Source organism: Marmota marmota, unplaced genomic scaffold (genome assembly GCF_001458135.2).
Source record: "Marmota marmota marmota unplaced genomic scaffold, marMar, whole genome shotgun sequence".
NCBI classification, from domain to species: Eukaryota; Metazoa; Chordata; class Mammalia; order Rodentia; family Sciuridae; genus Marmota; species Marmota marmota.
The window spans coordinates 9,114,205-9,136,541 of NW_025999969.1; the positions used below are offsets into that span (position 1 = coordinate 9,114,205).

The following is a 22,337-nucleotide window of genomic DNA, read 5'->3' on the forward strand; positions in this document are numbered from 1 at the left end:
AATCAGAAATACATGCCTTACAGGGTATTTGTGTTTAGATGAACTAATGTCTGGTTAAATGGTCTGTAAAATAATGACAATTATGCAAGTTTCTTTTCACTGATAATTAGCAATATCACTCGTCTGAGGAAAAGCATTTATGAAGCCTAGTAGTGCTAGTGGTACAGTCTCTCTATCTTGAGATTATTCATGAAAAGATATAAATTTAATTTAGAAACAATTATTCATCCTGTTTTTAAGCATATTTTAGGTTGGATCTCCTCCTTCTCTTCCTGTATTCCCTCTGCTTTTATAAACCTTGGTTTTATTTGGGAATTATAGTTTCATTAGATCCAAATTAAATATATATGCCAGCTCACAAATTATGTAATAAATGTATATTCTTTGAGTTATTCACAGGGGATTATTGCCAAAGCCCAACTGTGTACAGAACAGAAGCAGAACGATTTGGAATTTTAGTAAAGCTTGTAGCTGAAATGAGTTCATTGATAAACAACTTTCTCTTTTTCATTTGTTTAACACGCAGTGGCATTGGTAATCATAACTCTGGTATCCCTTTGGTCCTCTTCTATATAATTCTTTAATTAAAAAAATGGATTCACAATGCTAGCAAAACTACAACAAAATCTGTATATCTATAAAATACAAATAGCCTGAATAATTCTTTAGGAAAAGAAAGGTTATAAGTTGTATCAAGAATTAAAGACTTTTCTACCTCTTGAAACAATAATTCCTCCCTTGGGAATATAATCTAATGAAATAGTACATAAAGGAAAAAGTGATAAATGTAAGATATTCAGTGCAATATTATCTCTAATACCAAGCCCATTTGAAGAATGAAATGAAAGCTAATGGCTAATGGTCCAGTAAGTTGTGACACATCAAATAGTGGACATCATAGAGCCATTAGAAACAAAACACATGATGTCAGATGGAAACCAAGGTCATTCTATGATCCAATGTGAAATGAAAAAAAGGACAGATGGAAAGAATGGAAAACAAATGGCAATGTCATGAAATTTAATCCAACTATATCAGTAATTACATTAAATATAAATGATCTTAATACTTTGATTAAAAGCAAAGATTGTTAGATTGTATAATAAAATAAACACATTAAATATAAAAATGCAGAAAAGTTAAAAGGTAAAGAAAGGAAAAATATGCCACGCAAATATTTATAAAGAAAATGTGATATAGTTATATTAATAACAGATTAAACTTTCTTCTTCAAGAATATTGAAAGAAAGAAATATGAGAGGGAAGGGGACATTTTATAAGTTAAATGGTGAATTATGTCTTTAATAGAAAGACATAATATTTCTAATTTTTTGAAACATAGTTTCAAAATTTTATGACAAAATTGATAGCATTTAAATCTATTTCCAGCATTGGAAATTTTAACACATCTCTTACTGACTATTAAGTGGACAAAAATATCCAGTGAGAATATAGAAAGTTTGAGTAACTATACTAGCTGAATTGGCCTGATAGACAAATATAGAACATTACAGCCAACAACTGCAGAATTTAATCTATTTCAAGCACACATAAAATATTTATCTAAATTGATAATATTCTCAGATATAAGTATGATCGCATAATTAAACTAGAAAAATCTCCAAATAAGGAATTACAGGAGATGTTTGGAAATATTTTGAACTGAATGAAAATTAAAATTAAGAAATCCAAATGTGTGGGATATAGATAAGGCAAATGCTTAGAGGGGCATTTATGAGTTTAGATGCATATGTTAGAAAAGAAAGTTTAAAATCAACAAGTTAAGTTTACAATTCAAGATATTACAGAAAGAATAGAAACTTAAACTAAAAAAGCATAAAGAAGGAATTTATGAAGATGAGTGCATAAATGAATAAAATAGAAAGTAGACATCAAGAGAGAAAATCAACAAGCCAATTGATATTCTAAAGAGATTTAAAATAGATAAACTCATAAATAAACCTGGATATTTTTAAGGTTATTGAAGAAAATTAATGTGTAATTATAAGCCTTCCCATAATGTAATCTTTAATCCCAGAAGGCCTGTGATTCCTTTCAAATATTTAACATAGAAGAAATACCATTCTGAAAAAAACTCCTTCGCAAGTAGAGGGTTTGGGAACTCTCCTAACTTTTTTTTTTTTTTTAATAAGCTGAGCATACCAAGATACCAAAATCTGATCAACATTTTGCAAGAAAGAAAAACTACAGGCTCTGATTTTAGATAAAATATTCCTATATTATCTAACTAAATCCGTGATATAAAGGATAATATATCATTACAAATGATATTTGTCTCAAAACTGCAATAATTTGAAAATCAGTATGTTTTGTCTTGTTACAATTCAGGAAGAAAATCAGAAATCCACTCATTAGATACACAAAAAGACAGAAAAAAATCAACACCATTATATGAACTTAAAAAATATCAGCAAACAAGATTAAATGGAAACATCCTTCAGCTAACATCATGTTTACTGTTGAAATGCTGATCAATTTGCCTCCCTGAGGTCACAAGCAAAACAAGATTGTCATAGGTCACCACTAATATTCATCAATACAGTACTAGAAAACTTAACCCATGAGACAAGAAAAAGAGATAAAGGTTCTAACAATTGGAAAACAAGAAGCAAAACTCTATATGTAGGTAAGGTGGTATAGACATTTAAAAATCCTAAAGAATGTACAAACAAATTCTAATGGTCAGTAATTTATTAAGATTACTGACCATTAGAATTTAAAAATATAAAAATCTCAACTACATTTGTATAAAATAATAACAAATAATTTGAAAATTAATTAGGTACTATTTGTAATACCATTAAGGAAAAAAATTCAATTCCCTTTTAATAAATTCAACAAAGTTGTGTAAGCCCTTTAAATTAAGAACTGTGTGTTATTGCTGAGAGACAGTAGAGACCCAGATAAATGGGAAGATTTATTAAGTATGGGAATTAGACACTAACTATCCCATTTAAAAATCTCATCAGACATTTTGAGTGGTAATTGATGACCCAATTCTAAAATTGTTACAGAAATACAAAGGACCCAGAACAGTCAAGGTAATAATTCAAAAATAATAAACATGGAGGACTTAATGCCACCAGACATGAAGGTTTACTACATAGTCAAAGGAATTAGGAAACTGAGGCACATTTGATTCAGGCAAAAAGAGGATCAAAACAACACAGAGCCCAGAAAGATTCAAACATGATCACATCAGAACAAAAAGAACCACTGAACTTATGGGAAAGGATGTTTTGCTCAGTAAACAGTGCTGGAGCAAAATAAATAGTGCAGGAAAAAAATGAGTTTCCCCCTTACATGTTATACCACACACACACACACACACACACACAGAGAGAGAGAGAGAGAGAGAGAGAGAGTCATTTGTGATGGCACATTTATGTAAATGTTAAGAAGGAAATAGTAGAATGTGGTATAGACAAAGGTGGAAAGTGAGACCTGCCTTGACCGTCCAGCTTCTGGGGCCCTAGTGGGCCAGCCTGGGAGGCCAAGTGTGTCCGCTGGACTGTGGGAAGATCCTTGGCACACAGGAAGAACATTTCCCTGACATTTAGGTGCTTATATTTATCTCAAAACAAAATTCTGAGCTCAGGAAGTGGCAGGCATCTCTACGTCTTGCTTCTTTTACCAAATCACATTCCCTGAACTGTGGATGTCTTTATACACATTACCTCCATGTTCCACCTTTCAGATTCAACAGAGAAAAGCCCTTAGGATGCAGTTGTTCTGCTCACTTCTCCAAGAAGAAAGAAAGAAAGAAAAAAAAAAACTGACATGGGTCTTCTGCTGTGGTGGTTTAACTGTGAAGGAATTATTTTGCAAACTGAAGGTTGATGTTTAATTTGAAACAGGTGCTTAGTTCATAGTATTTGTGAATCCTTTGCCTTTTTTTTTTCCAAACAAGAAGACTAAATAAATGGCAAGCATGGATGACTTCAGGGTTTTTAAAAACTGTGGGCTTCTATTATGATAAGCACATTTGAGACTGCAGCAGTAAGTTCCAAATATGTGTTGTAATTTGAAAAGAAAGAGGTGTTAAAAAGTTACAAATACCTCTAAATCCTGGTTCATCTTGTGACATAGATTTATTGAATAGAAATGAAGGTCTGGGTTTTGAAGTTAACCCTTTGATGTGATGAAGAAGCATAAAGACATTGATTTTGTATCTGAATAAACCATCAAAGTTTCTGTACAAATACACATTTTTACATGTGTAAATCCACATTTTTGGATGAAAGGAGGGATTTCCCTCCTGAAGAAGAAAGTGGTTGTTGCTTTTTCACAAATCTTGGGATATTAGCTATTTAAAAATTTTTTTCATTCTTCTATGGAGGGAGCAGCAGCTAATCCTCTGAATGCATGCTTCCATTTAGTTGAAAGAATGGTCAAAGCAAACAACACCGGGGGAGTCTAGTGATGGAGCCCTATTCACACCCCCGCCCCTGCAAGATGAGAGGCTGCTCTATTACAACTTTATTCAACCTGTTTTGTGGAGTCATATAGCATAAATGACTGTTTTCCACGTGGCCAAACCTGGAAGAAAAGTATCATGAGTGGTTTTTTTAGTTAAGTGATGGAACCAATAGTATCATTGCCTTCAAATTTGGACATAGAAAAGTAAAGGAAAAAAATGAGAATCATCTAGATAACTCCTCTCTCCTAAGAAAACCAAACAAAAATGTCTTATGTAACACCATCAGACTTTTTGAAATTTCACATAACATAGTTGCATTTTTATAAAATCATAAATAGCTCTTTTCCTTCAATATAAGTTGGAAATAATAAATCATCTGAAAGAAAATATAGGAGAAATTCTTTCTCAAACTTCAAATAGACAAATACTTCTTAAAAACAAAGAAAAAAGACAAAAAGATAAAATTGACTTCATTGAAGTTAAAACTTCTTTTCCTTAAAATATCTCTGGGGATGATACACACACACACACATACACACACACACACCTCTATACTTATCTATATATGAACAACAACTTATATTTGGAATATATTAAAACTTACTACAAATCAATTAAACATGAATGAAAACACAATACAAATGGGGAAAAGACTTGAATAGACACCTTTCAAAAGAGGATTTCCAAATAGACTCTAAAAACTAAGAGCCTGTTCAGTATCATATAAGAAAATACAAAATAGAGATTCAATGATGTATCATGGCCTAGAATAGCCAAGACAATCCTAGAAAGGAACAAAGTTGGAAAAACCTACCCAACCATATTAGAGAACTTATTCTGATGTCATGCAATGATACAACGACACATGATATAATAGAAGAATATCTAAAATTTAAAAGACCAAATATATCAAGGGATGGTAAAGTTGAGGAACAACTAGAACTCTCATAGTAGATGGAAATGTGACAGGTTATAAATATTTGGAAAAATTGTATTGCTAAATATATGACTGTAACTTTATTAACTCTACTTTTAGATTTTTATACAAGAGAAATGAATATATATGTGTCTCCCAAAAGATTTGTGCGAAAATATTCAGATCAGCTATATTCATAAAAGTCCGATTCACTATTCCACTATCTTGAATGTGTAATTGTTTAACCCTTTATATGGCTTGAGTTTTATTTTATCCTTCTAAAAACACTGCAAAGTAGTTTAAGTATCTTCATTTAAAAGACATAGAAATTGGAAGTCACAAAATTTATATGACTAGAAAACTCCTGAGCACAGATTTTGGCTAATCTGTATAGCTACCAAATCTGTGCTAATTGCACTGGTACCAGCTGGCCTCCCTATTAATTTTCATTTGTCTTCTTTGATTAGAGGTTGTATTAGTCAGGGTTCTCTAGAGGAACAGAACCAACAGGAGGCATGATTATAAAAAGGAGATTTACTAGGTTGGCTTACGAAACCAGAAGCTGGATAGTCTACAATGGCCGTCGGTAGGCTGAAGAGCTGGAAGAAATCAGTAGCTGTGCAGTCCAAGATGCTGAAGCCTAAGAACAAGAGGGATCAACAATGCTACCCCAATCCAAGATTCAAGGCTTCTGGAAACTCCCTGGAGAACCACTGGTGGCGTCCACCTTGGAAGAGTGAAGGAGTGAGAGTCTGATATCCTCAGATGGTCGCAGCAGCAATCAAGAACCCAGTCAAGTAGAATAGAGCTTACATCGCTGCTGCTTTTCTTTGTTCTTCCAACATTTATTCCATCCAGGCCTCCAAGCTATTGGAGGGTGCTGCCCACACTTAGGGAGGGCCTCCACTTCAGTTCACTATCCCACATGTCATTCATTCCTAGATCCACCCACATTGACTCATCCAAAAACCTTTTAATCTTCTTCATCTCTTAATCCAATCAAGCTGACAATTCAAATTGACCATTCCAGAGGTTGTAAGTAGTTTCTGAAATAGACTCTGAAAGGTCTATTTCTTTCCACACTGGTACCACTAAAGTACAACATTATTTAGTATGACAACATACAGAAAATTCAATATCCTTTATAGAAAACACTTCATGTGCATGGGTCAGAAGCTAAAAATTGAGAGCCCAAGGATGGCTATTTACTCTATGACCTAATACACCCTAATCTCTGGGAGTTATTTTAATTAGTATTTTCAGTTCTAATAAAAAAATAGACCAATAATCTGAAAAAAAAAAAAAAAGAAGCCCCAAGGGCTGGGATTGTGGCTCAGTGGTAGAGGGCTCACCTAGCATGCATGAGGAACCATATAAAAATAAAATAAAGATATTGTGTCCACTTAAAACAAAAAGACCCAAACTGAAAACAATCCAACAATCCATCAACAAAAGGAAATAAATTTTTTGTTTTCATACAATGGTATGCTACAAAGCAGGTTTTTAAAAATGCACCTCTGATGCACATTTCACAGATATTATACTGAGTAAACTTTGTTACTATAGAGCAATTCACACGTCTACTTACACATAGTTCAAAAATGATTAGAAGTCATTGAACTGTATGTTTAAGATTGTTACCTTTTATTGACACCACTGTATTTATTTTGTCAAAATAAAGAAAGAGTGAAATTGTTTATAAGACACTCTTCGCCAAGCAAATGGAAGACACCTATAATGATTTTGGTAGAAATTGGCTGGGGAAGAAAGAATGGCAGTAACATTAGAGAAATTAATAAGAGAAGAAGAATCAAAGAAGAGATTCCTATGGGACATGGGAGGTTTGGTGACCTGGGAAGCTAGCTGCCACCTGGTGTGGATGATAGGTAAGTAAGAGCCGACTTCCGTCAAAGTAGAGGTAAAATCTTATCCCTAATAAAGAACCTGCCAAGATAAGTGAAAAGGTTTGTGTGAAAGACACTTCTTATGGGTTAGGACCCCTTGTTATTAAAATGTCAGCAAATTTTCTCCCATCTGTTAATAAGAAAGAGAGAGAGCAGAAGCTAGAAAAGGTGGAGGAAGAAAGAAAATGAAGAACGGAAGAAAAAGAAAAGAATAAAAGGAGCTTGTAAGTGTCAAAGTTACTTCCTGGAATGTGTGGTTCCTTGAGGAAAGATGAATAGAAGCAATGATTTTGCTTCCTTGATACATGGGTCTCATAAACCTTGGTAAAACTCCCTTCTAAATCATATCTCAGTTTTCCCTGAGGTATGAGGCTGGGTATGGGAACTGAAGATTTTGGCTAAAGAATCATTGCTTTATCTGTCAATTCTTTTGTCGAATACACTCAGTTGGCTTGCCTATGTTTTTGTGATTAGAATTTATAACAACATATTCCATTTTGATTAATTAATTTCAGATATAATTTCATTTTTTAAGTGATTATACTTCTGATGCAGTTAGAGTCACTCAGATTTCTCCCAAATATTTGTACAGCACCAGTAAAATCCACTAGGAAATGGAGAATATAGACAAGGGAAAGAGGAGTGATATTTTGTGTCATCATAGGAAAATGAATTAGAATCCAGAGGATATGGGGAATAGATGAAAAACCAGAGTCAACCCCATTATACACAATTCCCTGTAGTCAAGTGAGTTTTGTCACCTGTTACTCACGTGACCTCAGGATTTAAGTTCTCTAAGATTCCGTTTCCATCTCTGTACTCAGGGCAATATTAGTGGCACACACCTGAGAGTAGTAGTGAAGATTAAAGAAGAGGTGTAAGGTGTGGAGCAGAAAAGACGATCAGCCAGTGTGAACAGGTGATTTGATAACAGCTTCAGTCAAAGAAGAAGAGAAGTGACTATTTCAGTTTTCAGTTGCAATATACTGGGTCAAGGTTGGTAATAGAAATAGGCTGTGTTCCGCGAGGCCAGGAGCCCAGATCTGCCACCTGTTAGTGGACCTGAAGAACACAGAGGGCATCACACAGACATGATTTTCTTTCTCTCCAAGCAGAGGTGTTCCTTCATCTTTTTCTTTCTGATTAGAATTCTGTATTCCAGATGCCAGGAGTGGTAACACAGCCCTAATGTCTCCTCTAAGCCCAGGATACAGAGGAAGAAGCCTGGGTTAGACATGGCCATGAAGTATGCATGTGCTATTAAGGAAGTTGTTCCCAAAGTCTCAGTTTAGAGCCAAGGTCCCTATCCAGGTCTGACCATCGCCTTGTTTCTTTATATCTCATCATTGCTTTCTAGATGCTCTCATTTTTCTTCCCTGCTCCATTGCTTACCAACTATGATTTAAATTTGCTGAACTTTAGATTTCTCATGTGAAAAAAAAATGAGGCTGGTTATGAAATGCAATGGAAGTAGTTGAGTGTAGCAGCTGGAGACATGGCATGAAAAACCAAGTTCAAATCATCCCGCCACCACTGAACCAGATATGTGGTGTGGGGAAATCCACTTGACTTCTGATGCCCAAATTTCTCCTCCATAAATAGGAATAACAATATCTGTTCTCTAGGGTGGATGTGAGAAACTAATATGATAATGCATTTATCACAGTTCCCGAAACATTTTGAGCACTCAATATGTGTTAAGAATTAATATTATCTTGGGTAATACACAATTTAGCTAATTTTTAGTAAATTAGAAGTGGCTATTTCCGGGAGCGCGCCACGTGGCTTGTGTTGCTGCGGGTCTCAACATGGTGGGGTCTCCGTTCCTTGTCCCACCCCGGCTGATTCTTTCTCTGAACCTGCAGGAAGACGTCCAGTTTCAGAAGGAGGTGCAGCACGTCCGCCAGTGTGTAACCCAGCAAAAAAAGCAAGAAAAACTTATTCCTGGAGTAATTTTTGTGGGCCATCTGCCTCCAGCACTTTATGAAACCCAAATCAAAGCATATTTCTCCCAGTTTGGCACTATTACAAGATTTAGACTATCCAGAAGTAAAAAGACTGGAAATAGCAGAGGCTATGCCTTTGTGGAGTTTAAGTCTGAAGATGTTGCCAAGATAGTTGCTGAAACAATGAATAACTAGCTACCTTTTTGGTGAAAGACTCTTGGTGTGTCGTTTTATGCCACCAGAAAAAGTACCCAAAGAACTTTTTAAAGAGTGAAATACTCCATTTCGTCAGCCTGAAGCGGTATAATCGGAAGCGGACATTTTTTCAAAAACTGCAAATGGAAGAGCGATTTAAAAAGAAAGAAAAATTGCTCAGGAAAAAATTAGCAGCAAAAGGAATTAATTATGATTTTCCTTCATTGGTTTTATCATCCAGTAAGACCAAAGATCCTTCAGATAAACCTACAAAGAAGAAAAAATCTTCAGGCATACCAAAGAAGCAGAAGAAGCGGGTTTCTAAAGGCACTGCTGCCACTCCTGACAAGTCTATAGCTAGCCAGGGCCCCACACCAGTTTGTACACCAACATTTTTCGAGAAACGAAAATCTGAAGTGGCGGGAATGGATAATGATGAAGATGATGAAATAGTTTTCAAGCTGCCCGTATATGATGCAGAAGGAGCAGTAGAGACTCCAACACCTAAACAGTCAGGGAAGAAAAGACGAAGACAAAAACCAAGCAGTGATTCTGAATGTATTATATGAATATATATCTTCTGACAAAATGTGATGGTTTTCTTACAGTGGCTGACTACATTTTACAAGGTACAATGAAATGAAACCATCAATAGACTCAAAAGAGAAAACATGCTATTTGGAAAGCAATCAGTACTTTGGCCTTTTTGCCCCTGTTGAAGTACGAGGGTACATCAGAGCTTGCAGTGGTTGGGCTCATACTTCCTTTGCCCTGGTCTCAGTTTTCCTATCCCCTCTTTATTTGGCCTGTGTTAAAGGGTCACTGTTAACTGTACATTTAACAACTAATCTGAAGCTACTTTTATCGCCACCAAATAAAGACAGTCAATCCTGAAAAAAAAAAAAAAAAAAAAAAAAAGAAGTGGCTAATCCTATTGGACTCATTATGAAATGATCTGACCACAAGGCAACGAATCCTGCTTCTAACAATGATTGAACCAATAACTTAAATGAAGTTTTGCTTTTCCCAAAGAGTACCAGTTGTCAAAATTGAAGTCAAGCCCCCAACTCATGAAAAACTGCTTACCTTTGTAATATGTGAAACTGGAGAAAAGGATTTGAGGATATTAATTTAAAAGTTAGCTAAATGTGGTAACTGTATATGCAAACACACACACACACACACACACACACACACACACACACCAGTACAATCATTCTTTATTCATGCAGAAGGAAGGAAATCAATGTAAGAGAGTAAGGTAGTACAGCATCCTACTTTTGATGCTTATGCCAAGCGATTCTCTGTATATTATCTAACTGAGCCTTGGTTTCCTCATTGCAAAATGGATATCTGTGTGACTATCTCACAGGAATTAAATGAGAAGTATGTGAAGTTCTGGCCCATAATAAGCACTTTAAATCTTTTTCTTTATATTCTTATAGTAGCTCCTATACCTGCCATCAGAGATGGAACTAAGATCTGTCAACTTCCTTAGGAAAGGAGGATTACGGGGTACAGCTTCATCTAAACATGATTTATTTCCAAAACTCTTTTGGTGGAATCTTCTTAGTCTTATGGGACCATCCTCTGGGATCATTCCCAGTTGCTGAATTTTCATTTTATCTAGAGCACTAGAGTTTATGCAAGACTGATCTTGTGAACAAAGTCTTTTTCAGTTTTTACAAATCTTTTTATTCCTACGCTGTCTGTTCATGCATTTAGCCATTTAAATTATTTGTCAAAAAGTTACACTATGGACATGTATAAATAGACCACAGTGATTACACCTTTATGTATATTTATAAAGCACCAATTCAAAAAGAAACAACAAATAAATAGAAGGAAGACCAGTAGGGTACAAGAAGAGAAATAGGGGTTGGAAGGGGGGAAGAAAGAGGGGGCAATGGGGACTCTGAGGAGTAAATTAGATTCCATGCATGTATGATTATGTGAAAATGAATCCAACTAACATGTATAACTACAATGCACTAATAAAAACATTTTAAAAATACTTGTTAAGTACCCACCACTACAAGTATAGTTCTGTGTGTGTTGTGTGATCCAAATCCTTCATAATGGGGATTTTTAGTTTGCAGTGCATGACACTGTCACTTGATACAAGAACCTTGTGGCACAAAGCTAAAAATTTGTTTACTCTACCACACATAATAAAAATAACTCACGGCCATAATTGCTTCTGTAAATAGTTATGCCAGTTGTGTTTTGTCGTCGTTTTCTTTGCTATGAAATGTTGGACTTTGCCTTGGGCAAGGATGTTCCAATAGCCTTAAAGAAAGTTGCCTCTTTGTATCAGGTCTCAAAATTAGGACTTGAATCATAGCTAAGGATATCCTACCTTTGTGGCCTTCTATGAAGCTAGATTGTGTTGTGTTTTCTTTCTTTCTTTTTTCAGCAAAAATCATAGCACCAAGTTCCTACTTATTATTAACAATCTATTCTTTGCTTCCTTTATCTGAACCTGTTAAGTAGTATTCCTTTAAATGGTGGATGTTAGAATAGTATCTTATCTCTACTTCTGCTAACACACTTCTTCTCTGTAACGTGGGGATACTATTATCCCAGTAGATGGATCGTGTTAGTATGGTTATTTTTTCTCAACCTTTTATGACTGGTTTGGTGTAGTAACTTGTGCTAATTATGACTAAATACCAAGCATTATTTGTCAGAGTGTCACACATTAAATACTGCACTCATTCCAGGAGTGTCCCTTGAATAGAGAAAAGGTATCTTGAATCACTTTTACTTATGTTTACATTTGGCAATAAGTCTTTCTTAAGTACTTAGGTGTCATTCAATCCTCACAATAATCCTATGAGGTGACTTTATTGCTTATTAGAATAAATATTATTAAGAATATTCATAGATTATTATTTACAGATTAAAAAACTGAACCTTGAAAATGTTCAAGAGAATTCTTGAATAATTAAACCTATTATATTTTCCTCCTTGCACTTTCTTTCTGGATCAAGAAAGACCCTCTACCCTCCAATACTAAAGAGAGGAACTTATTATCATTCTCTGTTATGGGCATTACATAATGTCGGTTAGTACTGCTATAATAAAAGTGGTAACATGTGATCTTCCTGTAAGTTAAAGAGCAACTAAGTACCCTTGTTTGGTGAGGCTAACAGCTGGAGTGCTATAAGGGCAGATCAGAAGGTAATGGGATGACTGAACCGATGAACAGGGGCAATTTCTGGAACCAGAATTTACCTCATATTGAGTCATAGGACAATATGGCATGTGCTATTGAAAGGCATTTGTGGATTAAGAACATCATTGACCAGGAAGTGGTCTTAGAGATTATGTGGTTCAAATTCCTTGCTGTGAAAAAGGAGCTATACATCACTCTTGGCAGATGAGCACCTATTGTCTGCTTTAGAGAGGCTTCTCAATAGCTCCCTGGAGTGTACATTTTCTTGTTGATTCTCTGTGAGGATGTATTTGTTTTCCATCACTACAGAGTAAACTCAGCAGCTTAAAACAATACAAATTTAATATCTTACAGTTTCTGTGGATTGAGAGTCTCACTACCTGAGTCTAAGCATCTCACAAGGCAGAAATCAAGATCCCCCTGGGCTGTGTTCCTTCTGATGCTCAGGAACCTTATTCAGACTCACTCTGGTTGGCAGGATTAGTACCTTGTAGCTCCAGGACCGAGCCCCCATTCTCTTGATGGTTGGCATTTGGAAGTTACTCTCAGTTATTAGAGAACACTAACCTGCCCCACTGCACCCTCCATCTTCAAAACAGCAACGGAGAGCTTCCCTTGCATCAAATCACTTCCATGCTTTAAATATTTCTAATTTCAGGAAAGGCCCAGTCTTTTTAAAGGGTTCACTTGCTTTGGCCAGGTCTACCCAGTCTCCCTTTGGAAGAAGTCTCCTAATTATGTGAAAAATCCCTTTTGTTGCATGACATAGCGTAATCTTAGGAGACAGCATATCATAGTCCGGGTTCTGCCCCACTCAACTGGAGAAGGCTACACAAGGGCAAAGGCCATTGGCAGAGGTTTGTGCTTAGATTCTTCTACCACAGTAGTTAGGAAGGTCTTTCAAACCTGCCAACCTCTATGTTGTGCTCCATGTCAGTCACTCAACCGTTGGAAGACAAGGACCACCTTTGTTCTTTAGAGAACTGCTTTGAACTTCTCTTGGATTGTTCTGATTTGTGATATCTTACAGACATCCCTGCTGAGGTCCAGCCCTGGGGGGGATGGAGTGGGGCTCCACGGAGTCGTCCCAACTCCTGAAGGAGTGGCATTGGCAAAAGAAAAAGAGTCGGGACGACAGGTTGCAAGTTATGAGCAGCCTCCAGAAGAAGTCTCTGCTGCCCCTGGAAGAATCTTTATTTTTATACCTTTTTTACAGGTATTTTTTCAGGTAATTAATGGATAACTTCAAAGCCCGAAACTTTTTTGATTTCCATAATTTTCAAGAGTTACAATCTTTTCTGACATACATTGATTACCTAAGATATTGAGTACATTGTTCAAAATATTTTTCTGTAACCTTAGTCAATCATGATTAAGCTTTTACATTTTCACCTCAATCACTAGGTGCTAGGCCATGCAACTAGACTACATGATTCCTGACCTATTATTCACTTCTAACTTTAAAGCATATCTATAGTTATTTCATTAACCTTTAACTTTAAAGCATACTTATGATTATTGGTAAGCTTTCTTACTTCTAAACTAAAATACCAGTAAAACACACTTAAAGTAGTGAAAGTCTATTATTTAAAAGCCTACTACTCTGAAGTGTCTCTAAAATATATCTGTGTTAATTTAACATTAGTCTATTTTAATTTCCAAGGTAATTTCCTTTTTTTCATATGACCTATTCAACTGCTTTCTTAAAGAACTTCCTTGATCCTTGGTCAAAGCACACCTATTCTTATGTCTTTGCAATCTTTAACTAAAGGGCAGGCTTTACACCTCAACTCATTTGTCATTTATATTAACTATGTGTTTTCCATTTTCATCATAAGTTTCTGTGTAAGGCAAAGGAGGGTCTATTGGTTGGGGGAATGTATTTTTATTAGCCTCTTGTCCTCAAAGGGGGATACCATAAGCTACATATGGCGGTCCCTGTACTGTTGACACAACAATTGTTTTTCTGTAGCTAGGCTATTGTTGTGGCTTTAGGGTAGGGTTGGGGGGGCAGCTAGTGTAAATTGTTGACCATGGGATAAATAGTTCTTGTTGTTTAAGCTCGAGGAATAACACCATTGTTTGTATCCTGAAAGATATTGAAACGCACCTCATGGCATGTCTCAAATGTATCCTTAGTCTCATTCTGGGAATTTTCCTGCAATCTCAGGCAATACGTACTTTTATTATTGATTGATGTATGCCCTGTTATCCATATCATGAGTATCATAAACAAAACACTTAACATTCCTAATGATTCTGGTTTCCAGATGATGTGGCCCTGCCACAGCATCCCCCATGCTGTGACCCTGTCAGACCAGCGGGTGCAGGAATGCCTTCACCACATCCCACCAAATACATCATTCTTGAAATTTCTCTGAGAGTGTATGTTTTAGAATGAAATAAAACTGTAGATTTTTTTCCTCAAAAGTACAGATTATAGCAGAACTAGTTTTATTTCTTCTAATCTGCCAAACAGACTTCCATTAAGTCCTTCCAGAACTAATATTTTTAATAGCTGCATCACCCTGGCAACTATATTCAGCCAGAACCAAATCAAGCACTTCAATGACTTTTCCACGCACAACTACAAGCCCAAGTTACTAAGTTTCTCACCTTGTACTTTAATAATAATTTAAAACAGGAACTCAACAGTAAGGCCTGGTTTACTGTATCCTACCAATTACTCTCCCACAATCCAGCCTAGAGAAATGTTTAAATCTTGATTCTGTCACCTATATTCTTATCTCTCCCTCACAGCTAGTGTCAGTTCAAGATTGATAGGTTTACTTTCAACCATGTTGTTATTGTAAATGTTGACGGGAGACAGGAGAGAGCCAATAGGGCTGGCTTTTCAATTTCAATTTTCACTTTTCATTATTAATCCTTTTGGTTTGCTTGGGTTTTTTTGTGTGTGTGTGTTTTGGTTTTTTTTTTTTTTTTGGGTTGGGGAGATTTAATGGAGGAGAAAGAACAGATAATGTGAAATAATCTAAATGTCTAGTTTCCAGATTTCTTTTGCCAACTCTTCACAGATTGCTCTTGTAACAGTGCAACTCCAGCAATTATCATTCCCCACGTTTTAATCAGAGAAGGGGGAAATGAGCTCAACACCAGTTTCACCTCATATATGTATGCCTACACTTTTCAACTTGCACATCATAAATGCAGGGTGAATGAACCCCTTATTTTCCATAGCACTTTCCATATTTTGTACATGACTTTCACAGAAATTATGAATCAGAAGAGTGTAAGTGGAATTATTTTTAGGCAACCAGCAAGGTTCAAAAAGATTCTCACAGCTGCATGGTTAGCAGCAGATCCTTGACTAAAACCCAGATCTGTTCTCTTAGGATTTGAGGCTCCTCTACAATTTGGCAGGAGAAAATTACCACAAATCAAGATGCCTTCCTATTGCTTCTGTATCCCTCCACACTAAGTGGCTCTTTCCTTTGAGAGCTGCTCCCTTCTGGAGCTTGGACATCCATGCAATAGGTACAGAAGAGGGTACAGACTGAATGCTGGGCTTTGCAAAAGATATGAGTAAAGCAACGCTCATGGCTGTGGCGCAGGCCCAGAAAGATCGTCCTCAGAATGTAGGGGCAGTGAGCACATGTCCAGAGGACCCCTAAGCAGAGGCTGATATGCACATCTGGCTGAGAGCAGATGGGATTTTTTTTTTCTCCCAGAAGGGTAACAATGACAAAACAATACCTATTGATACCTATCGATCACTGAGAACATTCCTACCTCTCCTAGGAGGGTCCATGGAGCAGAAATCCGGAGAGAATCTGTGCGTGCACACACAGTCACATGCAGTGGGGGCAGTGGGATCATTTCCCAAAATCGTAAGTGTAGGGCACGGCTTCCAGCTTCCCGGTCTTGGGGCTGCACATTTGGCTGGGATGCGCCTGGCGATCAACCAGGAGGCGGTGCTGTGGGTGGTGACAGAAAAGGCGGACCACTTCCAGGATAGGTCCGGGACTCTTCCACCCTCGTGGACAGCTCATGCCTTCCCTTACAGACTATGGGATGGGTGTACACATGAACTTGCTCCACCCCTCTGACCTTTATCCTGATTGGCTCCTGTGCAGTATATAAGTTGTGTGTACTTCCTCAATAAATGAGATCCTGCTTCCGACTCGTCTCCCTGGCATGTCTGATTGTCCTCCCTCGAGGGAGGGCTGGGTGCAGGCCTCCAGTTGACCTTTACCTCTCTTGGCTCCTCTTGGTCAGGGCGTGCTTTTCCCGCTTCTCCTGCCGGTCAGGAGGAGACAGGGGCTAAAAACCCCGACACGTAAGTGCAGGAAATAACAGCACCAGAGAATGCCCCCTTAAAGTTTCACTAAGAACCTATAATGTATTAACCTGCCCACCCTTTTCACCTGGTATTTCTCAAGCCTAAATGAGGAGAAAAAGGAGACTTTTATGTAACAGATTACTAATATTGTTCTACAGAGGATACTTTTAGAAAAGCTATGTCCCTTTATTTAATCCTCAGCCCAATCTCAAATAGTAAATTTTACCATCCCCATGAGATTAGATAATTGGCCTAACAGAACCCAAATTCAAATCCAGATCATCCCGAGATCAAATCCCATTCCATTAGGCTTGTGCCAAGTAGCCTGAAGGCTCTGGGTTCATTGGGGTCTATGCTGTGAATGATCCTCTTGGCTGTCAAGTGAAGCTGGGGGTCATGAGAGGACCTCAAGAGAAGATAAGAAAAGCTGTCTGTGACTGGAGGGGCTGAGGGAAGCCCCTGGATAGGACAAATTTTTAGGATAAGGAAAAGTGAAGGAAGAGGAGGAGCCTATGAGAGCTGGACTGTATTTGGGAGGGGGAGAGGTGGGCGGAAGCAGGTTGGGAAGGCCAGTGGAGACCTGGAAGGTGAGAGCGTCTATTGCCCCAGCTGTTGTGCAGGTGAAATGAAACTGGGCTTGTCAAGGGCAGGGCATCATCCCCGCCCCAGCTGGAGGATTTAGGGCCTGGAACAGGAGAGGGAATGCACTGCTTTATATCTGAGCTGAGCTCATCAAAGTGACCCAAGACTGCTCTTGAGTAGTTCACAAGCCTTCTCCATCCACTTAGGTTCTGCTGGGTGTGTGATTGAAGGAATCCATTATTTACTCCATCCGTGTCTGGTTTCCACCTCTGATCCTTTCAATACAATCACAACTTGAAATGACGAATGAAAGTAGAAGTCAGATTTGGGCCATGGGGAACTTTCAAGAAAGGAAAAGCAAATGGGGAAAAGACTGTAAGAGTCACCTAGTAGCAGCCCCCAAGGTAAGATAGGGACTAAGTCGTGCTCAGGTTTGCTTTGACCTACTGATTATTTTTGTTTTTAAATTTATTTCCAAAATTTGTAATCAGGCTATTTCTCACAGAAGTCCAGATTTTCAGCTTTCCTTTGAAAGCCTAGGTCTGACAGTGCCAGACTATTCAATTGCAGGACAGCAATTGCCTAGAGCTAAGTCATAGCTTCTTCTTTAGTTTGTGTACTTATCCTCCCAGGCCCACCTGATCCTCAGGATTACAGGAAGGACTGGAATAAAATTTGCCTCTGTGCTCTCTGCCCAGGAGTAAGATTGATGAAAGGGAAATCCGCAGCCAGCTCCCCCTCTCCAGAATGCCCTGGCAGTGTGAGGTAAACAAGGCTGGACTGTAAAGAGGGCTTCTTGCTGGGAAGTCTAGAAGTCTAGAAGGGTTTGATCACCCACAGAAAAGAAGAAAACCATAGCACCTGTTCCATGACTTAATCCTTCGATACCCATGTCCTCCCTGTGATTTGGCAGAATTAAAGTACTGGACTATCAGTTTTGCATACACAACACCTCCTTAGAGAAGAACAAAGAACTACATAAGATTTTCATGATCACTCATCTGCATGTTCAGAAAATTTCAGGTCCGACAGGTGTCCTGCAGCAGACACAGGCCAATAGATTTTAATTCTTTCCAACCCTTCCGCCTTAAGATTTTTAAGTACTGTAACCATCATAGAGCTCAGTGTGGCACAAGTATGCGCAATTATGGGCCATAATTTTAAAAATTCTTAGCAACCACATTAAAGAAGTAAAAAGAATCAAAGGGAACTGATTTTCATAATAGATTTATTCAATCCAACCTACCTAAAGTATTAGAATTTCAATGTGTAACCAATATGAAAATTATTAGTAGGACATTTTACATTTTTTTAGTCAGTTCTTCCAAAACTAGTATGAATTTTACACCTATAGCACATTTCAGTTTGAGCCAGTTACTTTTTTAGAACTCAAGAGCCTTAGGCGGCCAGTGGCCACCTTATTGGACAACACAACTGTAGATAGAAGTACTTATTTTTCCTTAGATTAACAAACAAGAATAGGAAGAGCTGGTACAGATTTCCCACAGCTCTCAAAGGGTACCAGGGAAGCCATAGAGGAAGCTGACACCTTTCTAGTACATAAATGGGTCCCCTAGGGCATTCTCCTTGCAGTCCTTCTCCTTCTCTCTCCCCCACGCCCCTCCTTTTCTCATTGCCCAGCTAGAGACACTATTGTAGTGTAGACAGCCAGGGCTGTAAAAGCCAAGGAGTGGGCTGGATTCCAAGCCTGCCCCATGCAGGCTAATGACCTTGGGCAAGTTACCTAACCTCCCTAGTCTCAGATTTCTTTTCTATGAAATAGGATTAGTTCCTTCTTTACTGAATTCTGAGGATTAAACGAAACCATAAATGCAAACTCCTCAATACCAAGTAGAAAATGTCAGAATTTTCAAGTTTTTAATGATTATTTTTAAAGATTTTTGTATGTTTTGTAGGAAAAAAAGAACTAAAGATGTGAGATATTTTTTTTTTTAAAAGTCTATGCTAACGTCCCAGGCTATGTATTACTTTTTCTGCAGGACCAGGTGCTTAAAACCTGTCTTGGCCTTAGTAAAAAGTGGGACTTTGGCCCAAAACACTCTCTGAGCCCAGGTCTTGCAGACACACCAAAAGCAAGAGAATGAGAAAAGAAAGCATTTCCGTTCTCACCAAAGTGTGTCCAATTACAGGATGACCCAGATGACAAGGGGGGAGGACACCTCGGTGTGCACCATGTGAGAAGGCACCACAGTGACTCTGCAGAATGGCTAAGGAAGCTTCCCACGGTCCACCGCATATGGAGACGCAAAACTCTACCATCCAAAAGACAAAACTATCTCAGCTCCTGCAGGTTCTCTTACAACAAAATAGTGACCTGCAGCTCTCATGATGCATTACCGGACTCTCCCCTTTCCAGGTACTAGAACCACCACAATTGGTACTATAGTTTATTTTCTAATTTACCTGAATACGGTAGCCCTGGACCACAGCCTTGGGTGCTTTGAGAAAACTAATAAATAAAGGGAAGACTCACCAGTTCATTCTCCTCTCCTTGGTTGAGCAAAGCCCGATGGTCCTTCTCACTCTCTTCCTCCATCTGAAGTGGACCTGTCAGGGCCCCTCCTGGCTAACTCCTTGGGGAAATGTTGAAACCACCTGGGCTTCTGTGAACTCAGTGGCTGCTTGTCATTGCTGTTCTCGGGTGCTTATAAAATCTGTTGGCACACACCTTGCCTATTAGACCAACAAAGAATAGGGAGGAAATCCTCTCCTTGGCCACAGGATTGGTCTGTTAATCCATCTGCTTGATGCATGTTTATTCTTTCCAGTGTTTATTTACTGAGCTAGATGAGAGTGTCTCTGGTCCTAAAGAATGATGGGAAAAAGAGTTGTTGAACTAGAAAGACAAATAATTTCACATGCTTTCCATAAATGTCTCAGCCAAGGAGAAATGGCCACTTTTCTCAAAACCTGAGACAAAAGGATTAACTAGTGAGAAATGCATTAGAACAATTCTGTGGACTTTAGAGACTTAATGAGCATATTAGGTGTGGCCATGAGAGTTAATGGAAGGGAGGTTGGCTCATAAGGGAGAATACAGGCATCACTCTAGAATCAGAAAAATCTGAATTTTAATCCCTGCTTTGTTGAGGACCTTGAACAAATCACTTAAAATCTGAATTTTAGATTTCTATTATATAAAATATCCACAATGATTATATAGTTGATATAAGGACTTACAATATTTGTAAAAGGCCAAATAGAGCACCCACCCCACTCAGTAAGAGGTAAGTGATCATCCTCCTGACACTCTAGTACTAGTCAAGAAAAGAGACACTTTAAAACAATGATTTGATCCCTTTCATTTTTCACTTTGGCATTTGAAGTTTTCAAACAAGTGAAGCCTATGAAGAAAGAAGGAACTAGAAAGACTGACTATTAAGGACATAACCCAAATTTCCATACCTGTATAATCATCACTGAATTCGATACTTTCATTAAAAGTAAGAAAACTGATCCATCTAGGGATTAATTTTGCTTGTAATTAAAAGCTTTTGTCATTTTATTGACTGTTATTGCATCCAGTCCACTGAATGAAACCCTTGCCACTTTGACCATGGAAGAAAATTTGTTAGGAGTGAAAACTCTGAGAAGTTAATATTTGTTTGACCCTTTCCACTGATCGAAACAATCATCAACTACCTTGAGCAGGCACAAGTGCTACCTTGACATTCAGGATAGGTTAGATGTTTCCTAGCCCAGAAAATGTGGCTGATGAGAATAAACAGATGATTTCCTCTTTTTCATGGCAGCAAGTCTACTGAGATGCCCACACCAACCACTGTAATCACAAATGTTGCAGTTGTAGTCCGGTCTAGGGTTGAGCTCAGGTCTGGAGAGAAGAGTTGTAATTTAGTAAAACCTAATTCAAGACATGAGTGACGGTCAGCATTCACTTTTTACCCATCAGCTAACCACTCATGTTTCTTGTCGAAAGAACATCAGTTTTTGTCTGCACAGGGATTTCAACTAAAAATGCCAATGATGAGTCACGATCTGTCTAAAAGTGGGCAGATGACCCTGTTCTAAACAATTACATATGCATTGTAATTGATAGTAACTAATAAGTGAATTTTATAAAGTCAAAGGGAAACAGTTGGGAGCAAGGATCTTGTGGGAAAGATTATTCTATTGCGGAAGGAGAAAGAACTATTTTTCCCTTCCATTCTTTCCTTTCTCTCTTCCTCTAAAGGGTATATGAGTGAGGATGCAATAATTGGAGCATGAGGATTATGTGAATTAGGAGGAGAGGGAGGAATCCACCTCTGGTCGCTGGGGCAATTAAATGAAGACTCAGTGGTCATGGTGGAGCACTCATTCTTCCCACTTGGTCTCTGATCCCCACTTTCCCAGTCCACACTTCCCTTTGAACTAAAGGGAAACTAGTAAAGATGTGGATGTCTTACGTAGATTTCAAAAATCCCCTGTTATTTTGTCTACTGACCCCTGGAGCCTTACTGAAGCATTCTATTTCACAGATGTACCTACGAAAGCAAGATGGCTAGCTAAGATAGATTGACTTCTATACAACTACAACAAACAATAACAATTTTAATGGTTTAACATCATCAAATACTCTTTTATTAGATTTTTTATATATTATCATGTCAGTTAAAATAATTTTTAAAAATAAATTATCACTATATAAAAGAAGTAATTTAATACTTTTTAAGTAAACCAAGGTATTTTTTACAAAAGGAGAAAATACATATACATTGTAATTAATAGTAACATGGTAGTAACTAATAAATGAATTTTATAAAATCAAAACACCTGCAAAAGGTCATTTTGGCAATTATGAAATCATTCCATTTATGTAATATTTTATTTTATTGACCATGCTTTAGTTTAAAA

The 22,337-nt window shown here is 37.6% G+C and overlaps 1 protein-coding gene and 1 pseudogene across 1 annotated transcript in view; one reads left to right on the forward strand and one right to left on the reverse strand.

Moving 5' to 3' along the window:
- Positions 1-22,091, reverse strand: part of Atp13a5 (ATPase 13A5) — a 112,252-nt gene extending 90,161 nt beyond the window's left edge. Inside the window, exon 1 of the mRNA XM_048804086.1 lies at positions 19,957-22,091. Within this exon, the coding sequence (XP_048660043.1) occupies positions 19,957-20,019 (63 nt within the window). The 5' untranslated portion in view covers positions 20,020-22,091. The remainder of the gene's footprint in view (positions 1-19,956) is intronic.
- On the forward strand, positions 9,023-10,125 carry LOC107154304 (annotated as a pseudogene).
- Positions 22,092-22,337: the final 246 nt, after the last annotated feature.